The sequence below is a fragment of the Symphalangus syndactylus genome, chromosome 14 (assembly GCF_028878055.3).
Source record: "Symphalangus syndactylus isolate Jambi chromosome 14, NHGRI_mSymSyn1-v2.1_pri, whole genome shotgun sequence".
Lineage (NCBI taxonomy): Eukaryota > Metazoa > Chordata > Mammalia > Primates > Hylobatidae > Symphalangus > Symphalangus syndactylus.
In genome coordinates, this window is record NC_072436.2 from 14,026,629 (window position 1) to 14,052,999 (window position 26,371).

General features: G+C 50.8%; 2 protein-coding genes across 11 annotated transcripts in view; one reads left to right on the plus strand and one right to left on the minus strand.

Annotated features, from left to right (window-relative positions):
- TBC1D16 (TBC1 domain family member 16) overlaps positions 1–19,278 on the minus strand; it is a 98,896-nt gene extending 79,618 nt beyond the window's left edge. For all 8 annotated transcript variants that reach the window (XM_063617326.1, XM_055241495.2, XM_055241496.2 and 5 more), the window contains exon 1: positions 19,191–19,278. The gene's annotated coding sequence lies outside the window, so the exon portion shown is untranslated. The remainder of the gene's footprint in view (positions 1–19,190) is intronic.
- A 563-nt stretch (positions 19,279–19,841) lies between these two features.
- The window catches only part of CCDC40 (coiled-coil domain 40 molecular ruler complex subunit), a 66,906-nt gene continuing 60,376 nt past the window's right edge, over positions 19,842–26,371 (plus strand). The window contains exons 1-3 of one of the 3 annotated variants that reach the window (XM_055241493.2): positions 19,842–20,112; positions 21,551–21,614; positions 23,255–23,713. In XM_055241493.2, the coding sequence (XP_055097468.1) occupies positions 19,946–20,112; positions 21,551–21,614; positions 23,255–23,713 (690 nt within the window). In that variant the 5' untranslated portion in view covers positions 19,842–19,945. The remainder of the gene's footprint in view (positions 20,113–21,550; positions 21,615–23,254; positions 23,714–26,371) is intronic. The other 2 variants (XM_055241492.2, XM_055241491.2) reach the window with 2 other exon arrangements.

Below are 26,371 nucleotides of genomic sequence, written 5' to 3' on the forward strand. Positions count from 1 at the left end.
TCACATCACTGCACTCCAGCCTGGGCAACAGAACTAGACTCTGTCTCAAAAAAAAGAAAGAAGGAAAATTTATAAACAAAAGGATTAGTATCCAGAATATAAAAAGAACTCCTATAAATTCATGGTGAAAAGGAGCAACATCTCAACAGAAAAAAATGGGTGCTCCACACAAGAGGAAAACCAAAGAACTGATAAATATGGAAAGAGATTCTCAGTTTCAAACAAAAATTCAATACCCAACAGACCAGCAAAAAGCAATTTTATGTCTAAAAATACTGAGGATGAGGGAAAGGGAAGCTGTCACCAGTCCTGTCTCCTCCAAGGCGGGAGCAACATGGCAGAATCTGGCACCACTGAGAAGGCCCAAAGCCCTCTGAAATCCCTCTTTTAGGAAATACCTGAGGGTGGTTCTTCAAACTGCAATTTGCAGCCCTGTCGTAGATCCTGAAATCAATTTAGTGGGTCAACACCAGCATAAGAAGAAAAAAAGAAAAAAAAAATAGAAGATGCCCTTGAACCCTGGCCATAGGTAGGCTCAGCACTGGGTCAGAGAACTTCTGCCCCGTGAGGACACATCCATGTGGGTAAGATGATCTGGGACGTATGAAATGTATATATAATGTGCTGTGACCTAAAACATTTGATGACTCTGCCTGGAGGAACCCAAGGAGACACCTAATCAAATGCTTTGCAGCCAGTTTCTACCAACAAAAATGAAACCACCAAACCTCCAGATAGCAGATGAGAACCAACTAGACTTCTGTACACACGTGGAGCTCACAAACACACACACCAAGCCACGCCACGGAACGACCATGTCAGTGAAGAGGCAGGCACAGCCGGGCACAATGACTCATGCCTGTAATCCAAGCACTTTGGGGGGCCGAGGCAGGCGGATCACCTGAGGTCAGGAGTTCGAGACCAGCCTGGCCAACATGGCAAAACCCTGTCTTGACTAAAAATACAAAAAAAATTAGCCGGGTGTGGTGGCATGAGCCTATAATCCCAGCTACTTGGGAGGCTGAGGCAGGAGAATTGCTTGAACCCGGGAGGTGGAGGTTGCAGCGAGCTGGGATTGAGTCACTGCAGTCCAGCCTGGGCAACACAGCGAGACCGTCTCAAAAAAAAAAAAAAAAGGTAGGCACAGAGCCATGCTGCATTCTGGTCACTGATGGGGGATGTCCAGGACTCTGACCACAGCTGGGCTGCATGCAGGCCGGCTTCACCAAAGTCTGCAGAGGTTGGGGGGCTGGGATAGGACAGCCACAGAGGGGCTTCACCTTCACCTCTTTGAAGAAAGAAAAGACTTGAAGCCAACGTGATAAGAATTAGCAACCTGGGAGTGAATAAACCAAATGTGGTACAGTGGAATATCATTCGGCCTTAAAAGAAAGGAAATTCTGACTGGGAGCGGTGGCTCACACCTGTAATCCCAGCACTTTGGGAGGCCGAGGCGGGCGGATCACCTGAGGTCAGGAGTTCGAGATCAGCCTGGTCAACATAGCAAAACCCCGCCTCTACTAAAAATACAAAAATTAGCCAGGCATGGTGGCATGTGCCTGTAGTCCCAGCTACATGGGAGGCTGAGGCAGGAGAATCGCTTAAACCCAGGAGGTGGAGGTTTCAGTGAGCCGAGATCACGCCACTGCACTCCAGTCTGGGTGACAGAGCAAGACTCCATCTCAAAAAAAAAAACAAAAAAAAGAATTAGCAACTGAGAGTGAATAAACCAAATGTGATACAATGGAATATTATTTGGCCTTGAAAAGAAAGTCTGACGCCTGCTACGGCACGGATGAATCCTGAAAACATTGCGCTAAGTGAAACAAATCAGTCACAAGGGACAAGTACTGTAGGATTCTACTGGTGTGAGGTCCCTAGAGTAGTTAGGTTCACAGAGACAGGAAGTGGAATGGTGGGTACCAGGGGGTGAGGTGGGGGGAATGGGGAGGTCGTGTTTAAGGGGGACAGGGCTTCAGCTTGGGAGGATAAAAGTGTCCTGGAGGTGGACAGTGGCGGCGGCTCTACAACATGAATGCACTCAATGCCGCTGAACCTGATACTTAAAAATGGTTAAAATGGTAAGTTTTATGTTATATGTATTTTACCACAATAAAAAAGTTAAAAATTATCAATTGGTGGACGGTCTCCAGGTACATGATCTTGTTCTTTGAACTTTCTGCATTTTTTACATTTCTCCAAAGATCCAGAGCCGGTTGAGGGTGGTCCCTAAATCAAGTCCTTTTCACCTCCAGCACTTGGCTAGGCTCTGGGACAGAGCGTGGGTGGGTAGGTCGGTCCCCACTGGCTCAGCAGAACTGGCCCCCACTCTGGCAGGAGGCAGGGAGCAGACGTCAGTGGCGATGGCCACCGTCCCAGGACCAGGTGGCTCAGCGCTCTCTGCCTCTCTAGGTTCCCCTCCTCTGACCCCCTCTGTGCTTCAGCCTCCCGCAGCCCTGTTAGTGTATTTCCAATTGTCTCCATGGCTGCTGACTTCCCAAGCACAATATTCCAAAGATGTTCCAGCCAGCCCAGCAGTGGCCTTCCCATTCCCGTGTCTTTCCTCTGACAGATCCCTCACTCCCGTCTCCCCATCTCAGAGATCCCGATGTCAACATCACCTCTGAAAATCACCAGTTCTGGGGGTGGGGACCCATCTCAGATCCTCACCTCCTCAGCCTTGAGCCACGGACGCCCCCTGCCTGATCTCAACCGCCTCCAGGGTCCTGATCCACTCGGCTCTCCCTAGCCCACCCCTTCTTAGGCCCCCTCAACACGTCCAATGAAGGCTGCAGAAGAAAGTCGACCCCTCGGTGCAGGGGTCAGCAAACTTGTTCTGCAAAAGGCCAGAGAGTAAATGCTTTGGACTCTCTGGGCCGGAGAGTCTCTGCCGTGACCACTCAACTGGGCCCTTGGAGTGCAGGAGCAGCCACAGACAGTAAATGATGGGCGTGACTGTGACAGTGAGGCTTTAGTGACAGACGCCCAAGCTTAAATTCTAGATCATTTTTCACGTGTCCCAAAAAAAATTATTTCCATTTTTTCAACCCCCTTAAAAAACGTAAACACCGGCCGGGCGTGGTGTCTCACGCCTGTAATCTTGGCACTTTGGGAGGCCGAGGCGGGCGGATCACCTGAGGTCAGGAGTTTGACACCAGCCTGACCAACATGGAGAAACCCCGTCTCTACTAAAAATACAAAATTAGCTGGGCGTGGTGGCAGGTGCCTGTAATCCCAGCTACTTAGGAGGCTCAGGCGGGAGAATCGCTTGAACCCAGGGGGCAGAGGTTGCAGTGAGCCGAGATCGCACCATTGCACACCAGCCTGGGTGACAGAGCGAGACTCCGTCTCAAAAAAAAAAAAAAAAAAAAAAAAGAAGTAAAAACCATCCTTAGCTCATGGGCTGTACAAAACAGGTGGAAGGCTGGCTTTGGCCTGTGGGTTGCAGATGGCAGTGCCCTGGCACAGACCATCTGACCAAATCCAGGGGACTCTTCTCCACCTATCCAAACCAGCTCCCAGCCAACCTCCCCAGGAAGCCTTCTGGCCACTCCTGGCCTAAACACTTCATCCCACACAGTGGCATATGACAACCAAGTGATGAAACTTTAAAAAAATCACACTGCAAACTACAAATCAAGAAACATATTGTCCTTCCCAATAATCACGTGGAAAAGCTATGTTCTGTTCTAACGCTGTCTAGAAGAGTTTAGGATTCAAGAATTCTTCAAGAATTGCAAGGTCAATCAATAGGCCCTGCAAGACAATTGCTCCCGCCCTCTAGACCAGCCATGTCCAACAGAAACACTGCAGGAGACACAGATACAATTTTAAATTTTCTGGTAGCCATAGTTTTTTAAGCAAAAAAAAAAAAGTGAAACGAATTTTAATAATTGTTAGCATAATATATCCAAAAATTATTATTTCAGCTTGTAGTCAACATGAAAACATTATTATTATTATATTATTATTATTATTATTATTATTATTTTTTTGAGACAGAGTCTCGCTCTGTAGCCCAGGCTGGAGTGCAATGGTGCAATCTCGGCTCACTGCAAGCTCCGCCTCCTGGGTTCACGCCATTCTCCTGCCTCAGCCTCCCCAGTAGCTGGGACTACAGGCACCCGCCACCATGCCCGGCTAATTTTTTTGTATTTTTAGTAGAGACGGGGTTTCACCATGTTAGTCAGAATGGTCTCAATCTCCTGACCTCCTGATCCACCTGCCTCGGCCTCCCAAAGTGCTGGGATTACAGGCGTGAGCCACCGTGCCCAGCCTGAAAAAATTATTAATGAAATCTTTGACATTCTTTTTTTTTAGAGACAGGTTGTCACCAGGCTAGAGTGCAGTGGTGTGATCACAGCTCACTCTATTCGCAAACTCCTGGGCTCAAGGAATCCTCCTGCCCAGTCTCCCAAGTAGCTTGGACTAAAGGCACATGCCACCATGTCCCAATAATTTTTTTATTTTTTGTAGAGATGAGGTTTCACTTTTTTGCCCAGGCTGGTCTTGAACTTCTGGCCTCAAGTGATCTTCCTGCCTCAGCCTTCCAAAGTGTTGGGATTACAAGGGTGAGCCATTGCACCCGGCCTATTTTATGTCCTTAAAGTCTCCAAAGTCTGCTGTGCATTTTGCACTTAAGCACATCAAAGTTCTGCCCAGCCACGTTTTGGGCGCTCCGTAGCCTGCGTGGTGTCCACAGTGGACAAGGCCGCAGCGGGGCTGGGGCCCACCTCCTTCTGTGTTTCAAACGGCTCTACTCAGTGTGATTGCCCCAGTCTCCAGGGCTGGCTGCACACAGCTCTCAGCTGCTTCCCCAAATCCAAACGCTCTTTACGTGAAAATGTTTTGCCAGCACTGAGGATAATCAAAAGAATGTGCTGGAAGTTTTAAAGGAGATTCCAAAATACAAGTGTTCAAAATACAGCGTTTTCTCCCATACCATGAGATGCAGAACCTCACTGTGGCTCTACGAGGTGCGTCCCAAGAGTGCAGCTTTAGAGATGAGAAGACAGGTTCTGACCACTCAGGGTCATTTCATGAGTGGGAAACCCTGGAGGGTGAGACTTTTGTCCCCCACATGCAGAAACTCCGGCTCCTCCCTCACCCGCCACCTGGGACACCAGGACAACCCCCCGCCCCTCCCAGATTGTTCTGGAGAGACCGGGCTCTTTTTGGAGAAATGGAGCATGTCTGTTAAACATTAGACAGGACTGTTTGCTCTCTAAAAACAATTCTCCTTATTTGTAAAGTGCATTTGCTCTTTTGCAAGAAGCTATTCCATCGAAATCCAACCTAGTTCCCAACCTCTGCTTACCATCAAACTAGAAGTGGAGAATCGTTGACGCATTTTTAGAACTTTTTTTTAGTTATGAAACACACTCAGAGAAGTAAAAGGAAGAATACATGTCCCTTAAATCACATAATCCTAAGACATTTGTGTATTCTCTACTATATTTTGTGCCCTATAATGAATGAATGAATTAAAAACCCACTCCTTGGAACTATATCATATCTTGCTTTCAGTTGGATCATAAATATATTTTCCCAGGTGAAATACACTGATGATATAACAAATTTTAGGGTTGAAGTACATCCCCTAAAATTCCTGTGTTGAAGTCTTAAACCCCAGTACCCAAGAATGAAACTGTTTTTGAAGACGGCATCTTTATAGAGGTGATCAAATTACCTTGAGGTCAACATGACTGGTGTCTTTTTATTTATTTATTTATTTTGAGACAGAGTTTCTCTCTTGTTGCCCAGGCTAGCGGAGTGCAGTGGTGCTATCTTGGCTCACTGCAACCTCTGCCTCCCAGGTTCAAGTGATTCTCCTGCCTCAGCCTCCCGAGTAGCTGGGATTACAGGTGCCCACCACCACGCCTGGCTAATTTTTGTATTTTTTTAGTAGACACTGGATTTCACCATGTTGGCCAGGCTGGTCTCGAACTCCTGACCTCAGGTGATCCACCTGCCTTGGCCTCCCAAAGTGCTGGGATTACAGGCATGAGCCACCACGTCCGGCCCTGTTTTTATTTTTTTGAGGCAGAGTCTCACTCTGTCGCCCAGGCTCCAGTGAAATGGCACAATCTTGGCTCACTGTAACCTCCGCCTCCCAGGTTCAAGCAATTCTCCTGCCTCAGCCTCCCATGTAGCTAGGATTACAGGCATCCGCCATCACATCCGGCTAATTTTTGTATTTCTAGTAGAGACAGGGTTTGGTCATGTTGGCCAGGCTGGTCTGGAACTCCTGACCTCAGGTGATCCGCCCGCCTCAGCCTCCCAAAGTGCTGGGATTAAAGGCGTGAGCCACCGTGCCCGGCCGGGGACATTTATTATATAAAACTTTATGGACAATTTTAAGAGATGCCTTGGCCGTGACCCGGAGGCCTATGTGGTTTGGCCCACCTCATGGTCCACACCCTCTCAGCTGCCCCAAAGCTGCACATGTGACAAACACATGTGTGAGATCCATGGTTCTCACACTATCACACGCTCTGGTGAGAGTAATGGCTCATCACAGGCAAGATTTACCGCGAAATGGACAGGTGGGGTCATTTTAACTTCTTGCCCCAGGCCACCCCCTCCACCCTGCTGAAAGCACCTGTAATAAAATACATTTTCAGAAATTCACCAGACGTCCCTTCCAAAGATCAAGCCCAGCTGCTCCCCTCCCCTTGATGGGCGGGTGGCCCGCCGGGGGTACTGCGAACGGGCTCCGGCGACGGCTGCTCGGAGGCTACCATGGGACAGTGCCCGGGCAGCCAAAGCCCTCCATGCCCTCCTTCTGCCCCGCAGCCCCAGCATGAAGCCACAGTTCCCCATGAGCCCAAGGCAAGCTCATCAGAGACCCTTCCCTGCGGAGGCCCACAGCCCCTACGGCCACTTCTTCCCCGAATCTCAATCCTGCTTTGTGTGGCCACTGCTGAAAGAGATGCACAGTGCCACTTAGAGCACACAGCCCACTGGTCCAGGCTGTGCACACCCAGGGGCCCTTCCAGGGATTCCTCACCTCGGTGCAGGCCAGGAGCGAGAACTGCCGCCAGGCCCCCGGATCAGGGCGTGGCTGGGGTGGCCCTGCTCCTCGGTGGCCCTCCTGGCCCCGCTGTGGGCTTCCCTCCCACCACCCCAGCCACAGTCACAGCGGGGTGTGTCAGGCCACCCTCATCTCCCACCTCCCAGGCCCAGCTGGCGCCTCCAGCCCTGGTGTGAATTTCCATTCAGGGTCCAAAATCCACCTTGGCAGCACCCTCATTCTGCAGCTCCACGGAGTCCTCCAGCCAGAGAAGAGAAATCTGAGTTTAACCCGATCCCGTCAGAAGAGGGGGAGGAAAGAGCTCTGGGGGACAGGGCTCCCAGGCCCCTCCAGGACAAGGTTGGAGGACCAAGCGCAGCCGCTAAGGACGCAGCCCTCAGCCCTCGGCGAGTGCGGGCAGGGCCCAAATCCCTCGCCGGCCGGCTAAGCAGAAGCGGCTTTTGGCTTTCCGCGACAAAGCACAGCTCTGGGCCAGATGGCCCTGCCCGGCCCTACCCGCAGCCTCGGCCCCAACCAGAGGCCCCACCTCAGCCCACCAGGCAGGACTGCAGCGGGGCACGCCCCACGCACCCCAGCCCCATGGAGATCCCAAACCCGATGCCTGCCGCTCCCACCCCGGAGGAGTCAGAGGCCGGGAAGCATACACACCATAGACACACACACCACACACCACAGACACACACACCACACACCACACACACCACACACCACAGACACACACACCACAGACACACACACACCACAGACACACACACACCACAGACACACACACCATAGACACACACACCACACACCACACACACCACAGACACACACACCACACACCACACACACCACAGACACACACACCACAGACACACACACACCACAGACACACACACACCACAGACACACACACCATAGACACACACACCACACACCACACACACCACAGACACACATAACACACACCACACACCACACACACCACACACACCATAGACACACACAGCATAGACACACAGACACACATGCCACACACGACACACCATAGTCACACCACACATACACCAGACACCAAGACACACACACTACATACACACCATAGACACACACCATAGATACATACATCACACACTACATACCATAGGCACACTGCATAAACATCACAGACACACACACACCACACACCATAGACACACACACCACATACGCCATAGACACACCACACACACAACCCCATAGGCACACACCACACTCTACACACACACCATAGACACACACACCCACCACAGATGCACACATACCATGACACACCCAGGCACACACACTATGACACACACACATGACACACAAACACCATGAAACACACACCATACACACACGCTATGACACACACAAACACATACCATGACACACACACACACCATATACACACACACCACAGACACACACCATAGGCACACACACTATGACACACACAAACACCATGACACACACATGCCATATACACACAGACACCACAGACACACACACGCCATAGGCACACACAATGACACACACAAACACACCAGGACACACACACCATAGACACACACGTACCATGACACACACACACCCCATGACACAACACCACACACAGCCACCCTCTGCTCTACCAGCTTTGCCTCTGTTCTCTGACAGCAGCAGTGTTGACCTGCCAGCTGCTGCCTGGGCCCCACTCCTTCCCAGCTGTCTCCAGGATTAGGGAAGCCCCAGGTGGGTTCAGGGCTGCAGGAGCCTCCCTACCCAGCCCCCATGCTGGTGGTCTGTCCTGGGTCCATAAACACAAGTCAAGCACCTGTCACCGGGCGGCAGGAAGTGCAGGCTCTGTGAGCTGGAGGAGGGGGTGCCTAGGCTCTGAGGGCTGAATGAGGGGCCTGGCAAATGCCCCCGGAGAGCCCTGGAGAGTCTTGCAGCAGCCCTGGCACCTGGGCTTCAGGGTCTGCCTGCTGGGAGCACCCCCCTGCTGGGAGCAGCCGCCTGCTAGGAGCACCTCCTTGCTGGAAGCACCCCCATGCCGGGAGCCCCCCCAAGGAGCACCCTCCTGCTAGAGTGCCAGGGAGACACTGCTGCCTAATGGCCAGGAGCTTGCCCAGGGCAGTGGCTTCTGGTCCACTTCCGTCCCTTGGTTGTGTCCCTAAGACCCAGGAACCCTGGAAGGTTCACCTGTCAGTGTCATACGGTTCCTTCTTCACACAGCAGGAACAGAGGTGCAGAGAATGGCGTCCAGGCCTCCGTAAGGACTCTCAATCCATGAGACAGGAAGCCCCACAGGGAAGCGGCGGCCCCCCGCCCCCCATCTCATCACATATAGCACTCTGTACCTTCTGCTTATTTTTCTGTAAACCCAAAACTGCTCTAAACAATAAGATCCGCCACACAGAAACTGCACACGGATGTTTAGAGCAGCTTTACTCATAACTGCCAACACTCAGAAGCAACCAAGATGTTTTCCAATGGGTGAATAAATAAATAAACTGTGACACACCTAAATAATGGAGTATTAGTTCACACTAAAAAGAAAGGGGCGGCCAGGCATGGTGGCTTACGCCAGTAATCCTAGCACTTTGGGAGGCCAAGGTGGGTGGATCACCTGAGGTCAGGAGTTCACGACCAGCCTGGTCAACGTGGCAAAACCCTATCACTAATTAAAAAATACGAAAATTAGCCAGGCGTGGTGGCGCATGCCTGTAATCCCAGCTACTCAGGAGGCTGAGGCACGAGAATCGCTTGAACCCGGGAGGCAGAGGTGGCAGTGAGCCAAGATTGTGCCACTGCACTCCAGCCTGGGTGACAGAGTGAGACTCTCTCTCCAAAACAAACGAACATCATCTTCTGGGGGAGGTGGGAATCTATTAGTTTAAAACAAAAAGAGGCTTGAGATCAGGAAGATCATCCAAAGAGGTGTGGAGGAGGCGTGGACGAGGGTGGAGTTGTGTGGACCAATGCCGAGAACAAGCAGGCACTAGAGGCAGGCTGAACAGAGCAGAGTCAAAGACAACATTTGGTTCCTGGACTGAGAACCCAGTTGCCGGCAGCCTGAGTTGTCCGATGGGAGAGTTTCCTAATGTCCTTGAATCTGCAAGATGCCAGACTTTGAATGGCCCTTGCTCACAGCAGTGCGGAGCACTTGATGTCCATGACCTTAGGGACCTGGAGTCCTGCGGGGTTTGAGGGGGGCAAAGGTAACCACTCGTCCTGGGAGGGAAGGAAGCTGGATGTCAGGAAGGCTGCCCCAGTATGGAACTCGGAGCAAGGGGTACATCCAAGTTCCCTTCTGCGGGCCTGGGGATCTTCCTAGGGGCCAGGTGCCTTCTCATGAGTACATGAACAGAGCGGGGGGGCAGCCAGCAGAACTCCTAGGACACAAAATGAGTGAACACTGGAAAGGGAGCTGAGACAGGCCTGCAGCAAAGAACAAATACCAGGCTTTTCCAATCTCTAGGAAGGATTCAGAGTTCATCAAAATCAAAATAGCAACGCAAGATGCTCAAAGCACCTTGTGGCAATTATTACAAATTCCCTCCCCAAATCCTGAGAGATGAAGATGGATAGAGAAGCTGAGGAGGCTGGGCGTGGTGGCTCATGTCTGCAATCCTAACAGTTTTGGGAGTCCAAGGCGGGCGGATCGCCTGAGTCCAGGAGTTTGAGACCAGCCTGGGCAACATGGTGAAACCCTGTCTCTACAAAAAAAGCAAAAATTAGCTGAGCATGGTGGCATGTGCCTATAGTCCCAGATACTCAGAAGGCTGAGTCAGGAGAATCGCTTGAGCCCAGGAGTTCGAGATCAGCCTGGGCGACATGGAGAAACCTCGTCTCTACAAAAAAACTTTAAAAATTAGCCAGGCTTGATGGCCTGTGCCTATAGTCTCAGCTGCTCAGGAGGCTGAGGTGGGAGGATCGCTCGACCCTGGGAGGTTGAGGCTGCAATGAGCTGTAATTGTGCCACTGCACTGCAGCCTGGGTGACAGAGCAAGACCCCGTCTCAAAATAAAAAGAGGCCAGGTGCAGTGGCTCATGCCTGTAATCCCAGCACTTTGGGAGGCTGAGGCGGGCAGATGGCTTGAGGTCAGGAGTTTGAGACCAGCCTGGCCAACATGGCGAAACCCCGTCTCTACTAGAAATACAAAAATTAGCTGGGTGTGGTGGCGGGCGCCTGTAATCTCAGCTACTTGGGAGGCTGAGGGGGGAGAATTGCTTGAACCCGGGAGGCAGAGGTTGCAGTGAGCTGAGATCGCACCATTGCACTCCAGCCTGGGTGACACAGCAAGACTCCATCTCACAAAAAAAAAAAAAAAAGAGAGAGAGACAAGCAGCTAAGCGTAGATCCTTGACAATAAGAACTCCTCATTCTCCTCAAATGCATCCACTTCACATTTGTATTTTGAAACGGTGACATCCTTGTCAGTTTGTGTTTTCAATTATAAGCTCCTGAGTGCATGACACCTCTGAGACGCTCCTTTTATAATGTGCCTCCCAGAATGCCATCTTCGTTAAGGTTCCAAATGCCTTGTTTTTGTTGATGGAAAAGATAGCAATGCCAACTTGGCAGTTGGCACAAAGAATTCACAGATGGAGTGAAGCCAGGATCTACAACTTGCATCAGCTTGAGTATACAAAAAAAAGAAAAGAAAAAAAGAATAGCCAGGCATGGTGGCTCACGCCTGTAATCCCAGCACTTTGGAAGGCCAAGGCAGGTGGATCACCTGAAGTCAGGAGTTCATGACCAGCCTGGCCAACATGGTAACACCCTGTCTATTAGAAATACAAGAATTAGCCAAGCATGGTGGCACGCACCTCTAATCCCAGTTGCATGGGAGGCTGAGGCAGGAGAATCGCTTGAACCCAGGAGGCAGAGGTTGCAGTGAGCCGAGATGGCACCATTGCACTCTAGCCTGGGGGACAGAGTGAGACTCTGTCTCAAAAAAAAAAAAAAAAAAAAAATTATTTTAGAAGGCAAAAAGTAAAAGTGTCAATGCTGGTTCTGAACCATTGGACCGGGGCACGATGACCAGTTGATTTCTTTTTTTTTTTTTTATGAGACAGAGTCTCGCGCTGTCACCCAGGCTGGAGTGCAATGGCGCGATCTAAGGTCACTGCAATCTCTGCCTCCCGGGTTCAAGCAATTCTCCAGAGTAGCTGGAATTACAGGCACGCGCCACCACACTCAGCTAACTTTTGTATTTTTTTTTAGTATGGACGGGGTTTCACCATGTGGGCCAAGATGGTTTCGATCTCCTGACCTCATGATCCGCCCACCTCGGCCTCCCAAAGTGCTGGGATTACACGCGTGAGCCACCGCCCCCAGCCGACCAGTTGATTTCCGTGCTCATCAAAGCCATTGGTGACCAGTAGGTAGGGCCAGATTTCTGCAAAATAGGCCATTGTGTAATTCAAAAGGAAAGAACAACTTGGCCGTTCCTCAACAAAAATACACAGGCTCATAAAACAAAAAAAACTGTGCAGAAACTCCTCCACCAGAGAGTCATTCTTTCCCAGAAACCTGCAACTCTTTAAGAATTAGGGCACCATTGAGAAGCATGGAGTCGCAGCACCTGCAGCTGGCAGGGGTGTTAAACTGGTGATAAAGGTAGCTGGAGTCTGTTTCCAGGACGAGAGGGCTTTGAGGAGGCTGGAGTAGGGGGAGCTGCCTGCAAGGTAAAGATGTGGGAAACCTCAGAAGCCCCAAGCAGAGAGGGGAGGGCAGGGGAGGAGTGGGGCAGCAGATTTATTCTTTCACAATGCTGTTGGGAACTGGCCAGGCTGTTGGGTTGGAGCTGACACAGGGCGCAGCTGTGGGCCTGCTGTTAACCACACATGTTCCCTTCCCGTCCCCTAGGAGCCACTTGGCCACTGAAACTTGGCCTGGAGCAGCCAAAGATTTGGTGACTCATTGTGTGAGTGGCGGGGGTGGGTCTTCTCTAGCAAATATTTACAGGGCAGGAAGTTAAGACATCTACTACCCAAAATTCATTGCCCAAGATTTGGTGACTTATACCCTAGAAAAGAGAGTCCTCCTCAATGTAGAAAGTGGCAAAGTCACCAGAAAACCAGAAATGAGCAAACACAGATACAGAAATGACACAGCAGTCTCCCCTCTTGTCTGCTTTTGAAAGCCCTCATTCCACGCATATGAGCTTCCTATGGCTGCTGTGACAAATGACACAAACTTAGCAGCTACAACAACACCAATGCATAACCTTACAGTCCTGGAGGTCTGAAATCTGGAATGGGTCTCACAGGGCTAAAACCAGGTATCAGCAGGGCTGGTTCCTCCTGGAGGCTCTAAGGGAGAGTCCGTTTTCTTGCCTTTTCCAGCTTCTAGAGGTCACCCACACTCCTTGCTCTCGACCCCTTCCTGCATCTTCAAGGCCAGCAGTGGCCGATCGAGTCCTTCTCATACCTCATCTCTCTGACCCTGACTCTCCTGCCTGATCCTGTGATTGCATCAGGCCCACCCATATATCCCAGGATCATCCCCCCTTTCAAGGTCAGCTGCTGAGCAACCTTAATTCCATCCCCAACTTGAATCCGTGGCCACGTAACCTACCATATTTACAAATTCCCTGGATTAGGACATGGGCATCTTTGAGGGCCATTCTTCCACCAACCACACCAAGCCGAGGACATTGTAAGGAGCTGGTTTCCAACTCACAGGGCGGCCTCTGACCTGCTCACCCACTGACGGTGAACCCCCGACGCAGAGTGACCGCTCTTTTAACAGTAGGGTGAGGACCGAGGCCTAGAACCCAGGAGAGGAGCACGCCTGGGCCCCGATGTCCCTGTGAGGGCAGCGAGAATGGACATAGGAGGGCTGCAGGTTCATGGCCAGGACCTGCCCGCGGAGGCCGTCTCCACCTAAGGCCTTGGTTTCCTGTCCTGGCCTAAAGGGCTCCATCAGTTCCCAAACAGGAAAACAAAAAGAACAGAGGTGCAAAAGTGTCTTCCGGAACCCTCCTGGAGGTAGCCTGGAGCCACTAGGAGAGAGGTATCACCCCAGCCTCTTCTCTTGCTCACACTGTGCCGTGCACCGGCCTCAGGGCCACCTTGGGTCAAGGGCCAGGATGCAGCAGTCAGCAGGACAGACATGGAGCTGGAAACCCATGGAGCTGGCAGTTCCCACTCACTGGAGGGAGGCAGCCCATGCCCACTAGTGACAGGCACGGGCAGAGGCAGAGGCAGGCAGGGTGTGGGGGCCACGGGACGCAGCCCACAGCTGATTATTCCCATGGCCGTGTCACTGCCAGACCGCTCAGGAGGAAAACGCACCAAGCCCGCTCACCTGCCACATGGCCGGCAGAAACTGGTTCATCTGCTTTGCCCTCAAAGCCCAAGCAACAAAGAACAGGGGAACAGCGACACCTTATTAAACACGAGCCAGACACACGCAAACAAGGATCGCGTTCCCCCGCTGCAAAACATCTGCTGCTGGCATGCCTTGGATAAGGCCCCAGCTCCCTCCACCTGCCCAGAGCCAGGCAGGGGCCCTACCCATCTTTCTGGGAACCCCTGACTTTGTGGGTCAAAGGGTGATATGGAATCCTGTAGGCAGCCAGGATCAGGACCCAGGCCCTGGGCAGCAGGCTTCGGGAAGGTAGCTCCTTCAGTCTCATCACGAGGGTAATCCCCTGTGGGGCTGCCACGATTTCTCCTCACAGCTGTGCTGAACTTCAAGTTACGGAATTAATTCAGAAAATAAAGGTACTGGCTGCACACAGAAGCCACATTCAGGATACACTCAGAAAGCCTGGGGCCCAAAGATGAGCCTCTAGGCAGAAGCGAGAACGGGACATCAAGTTGTATTTAAAATGAAGGAATTAGGGCTTAGGGCACTCACTGCAGTGCTGGGATCTTGGACCATAGGGAAAGAGTACCCTTGAGAGGCTATAATGGGGCAGGGCCATCACAAAAACGGTGGTAAGGGAAAATCTGGTGGCCTGTGTGGCTGACTCTCCTTTTGCAACTGTCCAGCGGTCACCCTGATTAGCACCCACTCCCTGGAAAACCCCAAAGCCTCTGCCTCCAAGGAGAGACCATCTGCCATTTATACACCCTTGATAATAAATTGTAAAATCCCATTTCTCCCGCAAAGAGCCAAGCGAGTCAGGCCTGGGAGAAGAAACTCAACTCAGAGGTGAGCCTGGATCTGCGACCAAGGAAAGACTAAACACAAAAGGTAAGGGAAGATGCAGACCCAGCCAGGAAATCAAAAACCGCCCCCAGTCTGGCTCAGGTACCTCCTACTTCTATGCTGTGCCTGTAAACGTGGAGGCCTAAAGCTTCTCAGCATCTGTCAGTGAAGGAGTAGCAAACGCATCGCAAAACAAAACTGAAATTGGGGGGACATATTAACAACACCCAAAAGCAACACAACTGATCTTGCACTGAGAAAGCATTCTAGTCACAGAAAATAAAAGGCAAAAGGCTGTCAAATGACATCTGTAAAGTACGCCCTTTCCCCCACTTCCAGAAGGCTAGAGTAATGATGAACTATATCGGAGCATTGAATTCAGGCTCATTCAAAGTGCAAACAGCAGCCCACAACTGAAGTGTGCAAGCCAGCACGGACGCGGACTTGGCACCCGCAGTACGGTGGCTTCATAGTGACCAATCCAGAAAGACCACGGAGAAAATACTGCCACATCTCAGCGTCTGCAGCCCATACAGACAAGCAGACACATGTATCACCTTCCCACACCTGCACAGACTCACTGCCCAAGGCTCAGCAACAGAAGGGCAGGCGTTCCAACTGGACAGTCGATTTGGATTCTTTCCCTTTTCTGTTATTCATGTGACAGAAGCCACCACGGGCAGAAATCGAACTTAGTCTTACAGTGGCCCGATTTCTCTCATCCTTTGAGGATGGTTATGTAAGTTCCGAAGACAGAGTAAAGAACGTATTTCAAATCAGATGCCACCAGACAGCTCATAAAAGCAGATTTATTAGAGATGCAAGACCAGGTGCTCAAAGGACAGACAGGATAAAAACACCAATAAGGCCAACAGGATAAAAAACACCGCTGCTGAGGTGAATGGAAAAAGGCTTCCAACATCATTGCCCCGTATTTTTGGGAAGGGTGCAAATGTGTGCTCTCTCCTTTGCACTGGCCTCATTAACAGCAATATAATGCAAACACAATACAAATGATGTACAATTCGATCATAAAATCATCCTCTGCGCTGTCACCCTCACATCCCAGAGCCACCCACCCCCGCTGCTTAACGCTGGATGAAACGAAGTAGCTAATCTTACAAGAGAATTTAGGCCTGTGACAAAAATCAGGGTCCCTCAGCCAGGGAAGAAGGGGAGCTAAAAATTTTCACAGGAGGTGGTGTTGCCGGGCAACCTGATCAGCTCTGCTCCCCATAGCATCCTGCAGGGACCCAGCCCCCGGTCAAGTTGTAAAGATAAGAGTACACATATGCACAAATAGTGAATCCTACATCTGCCTGGAATCACTTTCCACCTCGTGGACCACACAAAGAGGAGTGAGGAGTCAAAGCACAAAAACAAAATGTTTTGTGTCAATCTAGTTAAACGTGGAAAATCCAAATAACGGTCATTAATAACAGTGTTAAAATGTCACCATTTGAAATTACTTACCACATCCTGAATGGTAACTTAGTATGTGGTCAGGAATTCAATGCTTTTGATCATCCTTGCACAAAGTCTCTGAAGTAGGTAGTATAGATGGGGGAAATTAAGATACTGAAGAATTAATTAAGTGCCAGAGGAGTTGGGTTTTTTTGTTGTTGTTTGTTTTGTTTTTTGTTGTTGTTTGTTTGGGATTTTTAGTTTGTTTTTTTAAGCAGCGTCTCACTCTGTCACCCAGGCTAGAATGCAGAGGCTGATCATGGCTCACTGCAGCCCTGACCTCCCGGGCTCAAGCTATCCTCCCACCTCAGCCACCCAAGTAGCTGGGACCATAGGTGCCCACCAGCATGTCCAGCTAATTTGTTCATTTTTTGTAGCGATAGAGTCTCTCTAGGTTGCGCAAGGTGGTCTTGAACTTCTGGGCTCAAGTGATTCTCCCAAAATACAGGGATTATAGATGTGAGCTACCATGCCCAGTCCAGGATTTGTATTTGAAGCCAGCAGTCCATCTTTCTACGCCATGTTCTTAACCACTGCACCTTACTACCCAAAACTGTGGACAGAGACCACTGCAATTATAGGTAGGTTCTGCAAACTCAATGCCTTTATCCTGAAGCCTGGGGGATGCTTTCCGGACTGAAGTTAACTGAGATTAGCAGCTAGTGGTGACGTGGGATTGGTCCCACCTCCTTGCACTGTTATAAACCACTTGGCAGAATGTTTGTATATGAATGGTGGGCACCCTCTGTAAGACAGAGGGCAAAGCGGTACAATGGTTTTCTGGAGCTGGGACGTCCTGGGCCTAAGAAGCGTCAGTGTTGCCATCTGTAAATGGGCATAACTACAGTCCTAACTTCAAGAGCTTGTTTTGTGGGTTAAGTGAATTCATGCGTGATAATTAGGAACTACTAACGCAATCACCAAAATTGCTAGAGGATTAAATAATTCCACAGATAAAAACTTTTGCTTTTTTTTTTTTTTTTGAGGCGGAGTCTTGCTCTATCACCCGGGCTGGGGTGCACTGGCACATCTTGGCTCACTGCAACCTTCACCTCCCGAGTTCAAGCGATTCCCCTGTCTCAGCCTCCCGAGTACTGGGATTACAGGCTCACGCCACCACACCAGGCTAATTTTTGTATTTTGAGTAGAGATGGGGGTTTCACCGTGTTGGTCAGGCTGGTCTCGAACTCCTGACCTCAGGTGATCCGCCCGCCTCGTCCTCCCAAAGTAATGGGATTACAGCCGTGAGCCACGGCGCCCAGCCATAAAAACTTTCTTTAGCCATAGTCTCACCATAAACATGCCACTTACACAAAAATATGCGCACAATAACCACATTCAGGATACAAAAAAACAGCCATTAATGAACTTTGTAGTTAATACTAAAAGTTACTCCTCACTTTATTCTCTATTTACAAAATCTTTCATGGTTCTTAAAAGTGTTTAGTATTCACCAATTTTACTGTTAACGTTTCTAACGAGGATTTTCTAAAACTGAGGCATAGATTTGAAAAAGTGTTCTGATCAATCAGTAACAGATTTGGAATGGAATCTCCAGCCCCTAGTCTTTGCGTCCACCCTCTGGCAATATGCCGCCTCACGTGAGCATCTTTAAGACCGAGTTCCCTTTTTATTCCAGATAAAAGAATTTGGAGCCTTCTGGTAGAAAAGAAAGTAGATCTTTACGATCAAGTCGCAGAGGCTGGCCAATCAGCCTAGCTTCTCATTTGAACTTCACCCAGACAGTAAAACAAACTTTACCATAAGGAAGGCGAGACTAACTTTTGTTATGTCTTTTCTATTCATTTTCTATTTCTGAATCGAATCTGAACTACTTTGTGGCCAACATACGACACCAGCTTTCGAGTGTGGGAATCACAGGATTTCAGGATTCAGCGGCTTCCGGCAGGATCCCCTAGGTTATGTTTAGCAATCTTCAGTTGCCTTTCCTTTTTTTCTTTCCTTCCTTTCGTTCTTTCTTTTTCTTTTTTTTTTTTTCAAAGGAAAGAACAAGGGAGCCCAGGCGGAACGGAAGTGAGTATCCCGACACGCGGATCTTAAACAGCCCAGACCACCAAGCCCGACAGGCCAGGAAAGCTGAGCGCGCGCCCTGGGGGGACGCACACTTTGGGGGCTGTGTGGGCGCGCGCCGGCACCCCACAAGTTCCCATACGTCTGCTCCGCCGATCCAGCCAGACAAAGACCGCAAGTTCCCCGGTCCACCGCTCCAGACAGGCGGGGACCAGTCTCCCCGAATTAGGCCCATTCCGGGCCCGGGGCGCCCTCACTCGCCGCGGGGAAAAGTCCCCGGGTGCTCCTCCGTGTTCCGGGTCCTCCCACAACGCTCACGCTCCTGCTGGCGCCCTGCACCCCGAGGACGGCGGCTGGACCCCGGCCCCTCCCTGGTCCCGCGGCTGCAGGCCCACGCGCCCCACGCGCCCCGCGCGCCCCCGCCCCAGCTGCGCCGAGGGGGTGCTGCTCGGTGCGCGGTGGACCCCTCGGACCCCGCCCCCGCGGCCCCGTCCGGGCCCCAATACCCACCCGGGTCCCGCTGCGGGGGCCGGATTCGCGCCGGCTCGGAGAGCCGCCACCGTCGCCTCCGCCGCTGCCGCCGCCAGTGAGGCGCGGCGGGGCGGGGACGCGCGGGGAGGCCCGGCCCCCGGCCCGCCCCCAGGCCCGCCCCCGGCCCGGCCCCTGCCTGCCCCGGCCGGGCTCTCCGGCCGGGCTCCCAGCTCGCCTTCTGGCCCAGCCCTGGACCCAAGCCCCTAATCCCCTGCTGGCCCTCCCTCAGGCCTCGCCGCGCCCCGGCCTCCGGGACTGTGCCCCGACCCGAGCCCGGCGCCCCCGAGGGAAAGGCAGGGCCCCTCGGACGCTCCGCGTGCGCGCTGGCCCTCCGCTGCCGCCCTCTGCAGGGAGATTTCTCCTATTTCGGGCTCGGAAGGGAAGACACGCTCCGGAAGACCCCCGGGCGTCCTTGCTTCTCAAGGAGTCTCCGTAGGACCCCTGGAGAAGGGCACCGCAGCCCCCTAGAGCAGGAGATGGAAAAGCGCTCGCCATGCGCGGGGTCCCCGGCCCCTGGTGCCCCCAGCCCGCCTGCCACTCCCGGGCGCTTAGCAGTCCGGGGTCCCCAGCTGTCCGGCAGGTCCCTCCGGGACCTCGAGCCGCCCGCTGGGCACACGCTGACGCCGCTGTCGCTTTACAGAAATTGAGTGCAGCCGAGGCAGGACCTGGGCGCAGAGAGCGTTAAAGGAAAATGATTAGAGCATGGTCGTGCTCTAATCGTTACAGTCTAAGCGATGACACGTCTAGATGGCGCGCGCCTCTGCGTGCGTGGAGATGGCACAAAGGCCGCGCCTTCCCCGGCTGCCCCCGCCCTCGCCGCGCGCGTGGTCCCGGCCCCGCCGGATGTTGACAGCGTCGCCCAGCAACGGGAGATGGCGGAACCGGGCGGCGCGGCGGGCCGGTAAGCCGGGCCGAGGGGCAGCGGGTCTTGGAGTCGCCAGGCCGCGCTCTCCGGTCACCGCGCCAGGTGGCCCCCGCGTCGGCCCCAGCCTGCCTCGCCCCTTCGCCTGCATTCCCCCTTCCTCTCGCCTGTGTCCCTTCTCTCGCCATTTTGCTGGCCGTTCCCATCCACTGCGTTCAGCCCCCCACTCCCCCGCCAACCCTTCTCACTTCTCCCCTCCTGTCCCTTTGTCCTCTCTCGGCCTCCCTCTTTCCCCTACTCCAAGCGCGCGACTCCCTCTAAAACCCAGGACCGCTCGCTCTGCAGTCACCATGGCAACCACTTTGCGTGGCGGTCCCTGTGCGCAGTCTTCCTAAGAGCAGAGGGCACTGCAGGGCGCGGGGCTGTCGGATGCTGCCCCTGACCTTGCGCCGGGGCCACTCGCTGTGGCCGGAGACCAGCCCGGCCCCGCGCCTCCCTCCTGCAAGGACAGATCCCCTCTCGCAGGCTTGGCGGTGACCCGCGATGGGAGGGGTCCCTGCGGTTAGGCGGCCCCGCGATGGACCTCGGTCACCGTCCTGTGGCCTGGGTGGAAGCACTGAGCGCGCACAGGAAGGGCAGCTGAGTGAAGATCCCTGCCACCGGGCCTTTGCTCGCTTAGGCTCCGTTTAAAAGGATAGAAACGATTGGAAAGAGTTTGGCCTTTTTACCTTAGACACATCGGTATTGTTTCATTTTTTTTTTAAGGTGGGTCTGTATGTACTGACATGGAAAGACTAAAGCTCTTATTAATAAAACGATAGGCATAAATGTAAAAGGGTAGGTATACTGTGATCTCTAATTCAGGCTGTGCGTGTGTGTGTTTAAAGCATAGAAAAATGTTGAAAGAATGTAGTCCTAAGTGTTACCAATGATTATCTTGGGAAGGAAAGGGAAGATCACAGGGAACTGTCACTGTCTGTCTCTTTGAACATATCTATATTCCTTTGACAGATAAAAATAGATTGAATCTTTAATTTTTTTAAAAAAGCTATATATATATGAACTACGGCATTCTTGTGCTACATAAATCGTGGAGAAACTCAGAGTCCCTAGAACACTTACTCTGATCGTGCTACTTTCTCTACTTTTTGTTATTTCTTTTCCCCAGTTTTGTCCCAGACACAAGTTATATTTGAGGTGACTTTTCTGGGGTGATCTAATCCTGCTTTTCCTTCGATGTTTTAATAATTATGTTTTTCATTCATTCATGGAGCTTTGCTTTTGTGGCACCTCCGCCACCTGACAGGCATGATATAGTGCTATGGTTCCTGACAAACAGGACAAAGTCATGACAACAGCCTGGGGGTGGCAGAGAAGTAACAAGTAAATAAACAGATATGCAGAATTCAGGAGGGCATAAGGGCCAAGAAAAAGAAAACTGTTGCTTGAAACTGTTCAATTATTTCTCTAAAACCAGGTCTCATCCGGAAGATGGATCGGCTTCTGAGGGAGAGAAGGAAGGGAATAATGAAAGCCACATGGTAAATTCCCTATGGGAAGTTATTTCGGGCTTGTATTTACTAGGAATTAAAGAGAATCAGAGGCCGGGTGCGGTGGCTCACGCCTGTAATCCCAACACTTTGGGAGGCAAAGGCAGGTGGATCACATGAGGTTAGGAGTTCGAGACAAGCCTGGCAAACATGGCAAAACCCCATCTCTACTAAAAATATAAAAATTAGCCAGGCGCGGTGGTGCGTGCCTGTAGTCCCAGCTACTCAGGAGGCTGAGGCAGGATAATGGCTTGAACTCCGGAGGCAGAGGTTGCAGCAAGCCAAGATCACACCATTGCACTCCAGCCTGGGTCACAAGTGAAACTCTGTCTCAAAAATAAATAGGCCGGGCACGGTGACTCACGCCTGTAATTCCAGCACTTTGGGAGGCCGAGGCAGGCAGCTCACGAGGTCGAAAGATCAAGACTATCCTAGCCAACATGGCGAAACCCTGTCTCTACTAAAAATACAAAAATTAGCCAGGCATGGTGGTTCACACCTGTAGTCCCAGCTACGCAGGAGGCTGAGGCAGGAGAATGGCTTGAACCTGGGAGATGGAGGTTGCAGTGAGCCGAGATTGTGCCACTGCACTCAGCCTGGCGACAGAGCGAGACTCTGTCTCAAAAAAATACATAAATAAAATAAAATTAAAAATAAATAAATAAATAAAGATAATTAGGACTTGGTCAAGTATATTGTACGATGACATTATCTTGCACCAGGACAAATTCAATTCAGTTGAAGAGTGACTCATTTTCTTCCTACACCATTCTACAGTGTCAGCGATTAGTCAGGGATGCAAAGGATTTCCAACTTTGGGTTGCCCTGAGTTTTTCAGCACTCATTTCCTGTAACGAAGGATGCAAAAATGATTATGAAAAGCAGAGAGGGCCGGGCATGGTGGCTCACACCTGTAGTCCCAGCGCTTTGGGAGGCCGAGGTGGATGGATCGCTTGAGGCCAGGAGTTCAAGACCAGCCTGGCCAACATAGTGAAACCCCATCCCTACTAAAAATGGAAAAATTAACTGGGCGTGGTGGTACACACCTGTAGTCCCAGCTACTTCGGAGGCTGAAGCAGGAGAATTGCTTGAACCCAGGAGGTGGAGGTTGCAGTGAGCCGAGATCACGCCACTGCACTCCAGCCTGGGCAACAGAGTGAGACCCTGTCACAAAAAAAAAAAAAATAAAAGAAAGAACAGATAAACTGAAGCATGACACATAATTTTTTTTTTTTTTTTTTTTTTTTTTTGAGACAGAGTCTCACTCTGTCTCCAGGCTGAAGTGCAGTGGCACAATCTCGGCTCACTGCAACCTCCGCCTTCCAAGTTCAAGCAATTCTCCTGCCCCGGCCTCCCGAGTAGCTGGGATTACAGGTGTGCACCACCATACCCAGCTAATTTTTGTATTTTTAGTAGAGACAGAGTTTCACCATGTTGGTCAGGATGGTCTCGATCTCCTGACCTCGTGATCTGCCTGCCTTGGCCTCCCAAAGTGAAACATGATCTCTTAGTGATGCTGAGAAGGGTATAAATGCAGTTTTCCCATTGATATAATTACACTACAAAGAATAAAACCTCACAAAGTCCTTTATACTTTGTTTCCTGATTTTTTTCCTGCCACACCTTTACAGGTGTCACCACCAGAGAAGGATGATGGCCAGAAAAGTGAAGAAGTTGTTGATAGCACAGAGCATCCTGAAGAAGTCACAACCCAAGTGGACACTGCAATTGAAGAGGCGGAGGTCGAGACAGAAGGGGAAGCTGCAGTGGAAGGGGAAGAGGAAGCTGTGTCCTATGGAGATGCTGAAAGCGAAGAGGAATATTACTATACAGAAACTTCATCCCCCGAAGGGCAAATCAGTGCTACAGATATGACTTACCCATATTTCAGTCCTCCTCAGGAACTGCCTGGAGAGGAGGCATACGATAGTGCTGGCGGGGAAGCTGGTCTCGAAGGCTCCCATCAAGAGGCCACCGGTCCACCAGAATCCAGAGAAGTGAGGGTCACCTCCCCAGAGCCGTCCCACGGAGTCTTAGGCCCGTCGGAGCAAAAGGGCCAGGTCACCTCTGGGCCAGCAGTGGGCAGATTGGTGAGTAGCCCTGACTTCTGTTTTGTGCCAGTGTCGCACGGCCCACGGGGTTTGTCACCCTATGTGAGGAACTTGGGGGTACATCATAAACACAGATTGCAATCCCTGTTAGAAATTTCTTAGCAAGGCTGGGTGCGGTGGCTCACGCCTGTAATCCCAGCACTTTGGGAGGCGAAGGTGGGTGGATCACCTGAGGTCAGGAGTTCGAGACCAGCCTGGCCAACGTGGTGAACTCCTGTCTCTACTAAATAAGCAAAAATCAGCCGGGCGTGGTGGTGCACACCTGTAATCCCAGCTATTCAGGAGGCTGAGGTGGGAGAATTGCTTGAACCTGAGAGGCGGAGGCTGCAGTGAGCCAAGATCGCACCATTGCACTCCAGCCTGGGCAACAGAGTGAGACCTTGTCTCAAAAAGAAAAGAAAAGAAAAGAAATGTCTTAGCAAGCTTAGGTCTCAGGATTCACGGTCGAATGCTGAGAGATCCTGGACTCTGCTTCAGTGTTCCCAAGCCCAAGGCTGGGGGCCTCCATAGCTGCCATCCACGTAAGGGCATCCAAGTTTCCAGGCTTCCAGAGCAGCATTGTCCAATATGGTCCATCAGTCACATGTGGCTACAGAGAGCTCTCCAAATGTGACTATCGAGCTGGAGGAATGGAGCTTTTAACTGTTTAAGGTTCTAATTCCCATGTAAATAGCCGCCTGTTGCCAGTGGCTGCCATAATGAATAGTGCAGTTCTAGATAATAACAATGACAATAGGTGCATTCTTATATTTTTTCATTAATTTTCTTTAAACAATCACTAAGTTACAGAAAAAAATGAAGTACAATAAAGAGGATCTTTTATTTTCTTAAACATTGGAGAGTGAGTTGCAGATCTGATGCACCAAAGCTTTTGAATGCTTCTGTATGTGTTTCCCACAAACAGCTGTGGCACAACCATCAAAATCTGGAAATTGAGCTGGGCATGGTGGTGCATGCCTATAATCCCAGCTACTCAGGAGGCTAAGGCAGGAGAATCACTTGAACTGGAGAGGCAGGGGTTGCAGTGAGCCGAGATCACACCACTGCACTCCTGCATGGGTGACAGAGCGAGACTCTTGTCTCAAAAAAAAAAAAAAAAAAAATTCTGGAAATTGCCTTGCTCCATTTCCAAGGAATGCTCAGGCCTCAGTCAGGGTTCACCAAATGTCCCAATGACATCTTTTGTAGCAAAGAGATTCCGTTCAGAATCAAATGTTGCCTTGAGCGCTCACATTTCTGTAGTCTCCTCAATCTTTCCTTGACAACCTTGACCCTTGTGAAGGTCATAGGCCAGCTGTCTTGTAGAGTGTCCCTCAGCCTGGATTTGCCCGGTATTTCCTCATGATGGGGTTAGGGTCGTGAGGCTTTGGTGGGACTATCACGGAAGCGATGTGGGGCTCTCAGTGCGTCCCACCAGGGACGCAGGATTCAAGCTTCCACCATTCCCGATGATGTTCACTTCGGCCACCAAATTTAAAAGCACCAAGATTCTCCACTGTGAAGCGACCTTTTACTCTTTTATACTTAACGAAGATTTTGTGGGAAGGTGCTTTTTTCTTTTTTGGTTTAAGATAGGAAGGTGAATACTATTTAGAATGAGAAAAAAATTGCAACAGATTCCCACCAGTTATTGAGGACTTCTTATATTTGCTTACCAATGTATACAGGTGTTACACAACTTTTGGCAGATTTATCCCTAAGTATTTTTTTTTTTTTTGAGATGAAGTCTTGCTCTGTCACCCAGGCTGGAGTGCAGTGGCATGATCTTGGCTCACTGCAACCTCTGCCTCCCCGGTTCAAGCAATTCTCCTGCCTCAGCCTCCTGAGTAGCTGGGACTGCAGGCACACACCACCACACTTGGCTAAAATTTGGTATTTTTAGTAGAGATGGGGTTTCACCATGTTGGCCAGGCTGGTCTCGAACTCCTGACCTCAAGCCAACTCCTGATCTGCCTGCCTCAGCTTCCCAAAGCGTTAGGATTACAGGCATGAGCCATCGCTCCTGCCCAGTATTTCACATTTTTGATGCCATTATAAATGGTTTCCAATTGTCTGTTGCTAGCATATAGAAATACAATTGGTTTTTGTATACTCACCTGATATTCTGCCACATTGCTAAAGTCCCTCACTAGTTAGACTAGCTTGTTTGCGGAATTGGTAGGCTTTTTCACAAAGATAATCATCTCATCTGAGAAAAAAGGCAGTTAACTTCTTCCTTTCCAATGCAGATGCCTTTTCTTTCTTTTTCTTACCTGATTATATTGGCGAGAACCTCCAGCACCATGTTGAATAGAAGTGGTGAGAGCAGACCTCTTGTCTTGCCCTGATCTTATGGGAAAAGCATTCAGTCTTTGACTATAAAGTGCCATGTTTGCTGTGGGCGTTGCAGATGCCCTTTATTGGGTTAAGGAAGTTCCCTTGTATTCTCGGTTTGTTGAATGCTGTTGGGTTTTTTTGTCTTTTTTTTAATCATAAAAGCGTATTGGGTTTTGTCAAATCTTTTTCTGCGTCTGTTAAGAAGACTGTATTTTCCTTTTTAGTTAGTTAATTTGATAGATTACACTGATTGATTTTCCAATGTTCAAGCAACCTCGCATTCTGAGATAAATGCAGGGAGCCACTTTGGAGTGATGTGAA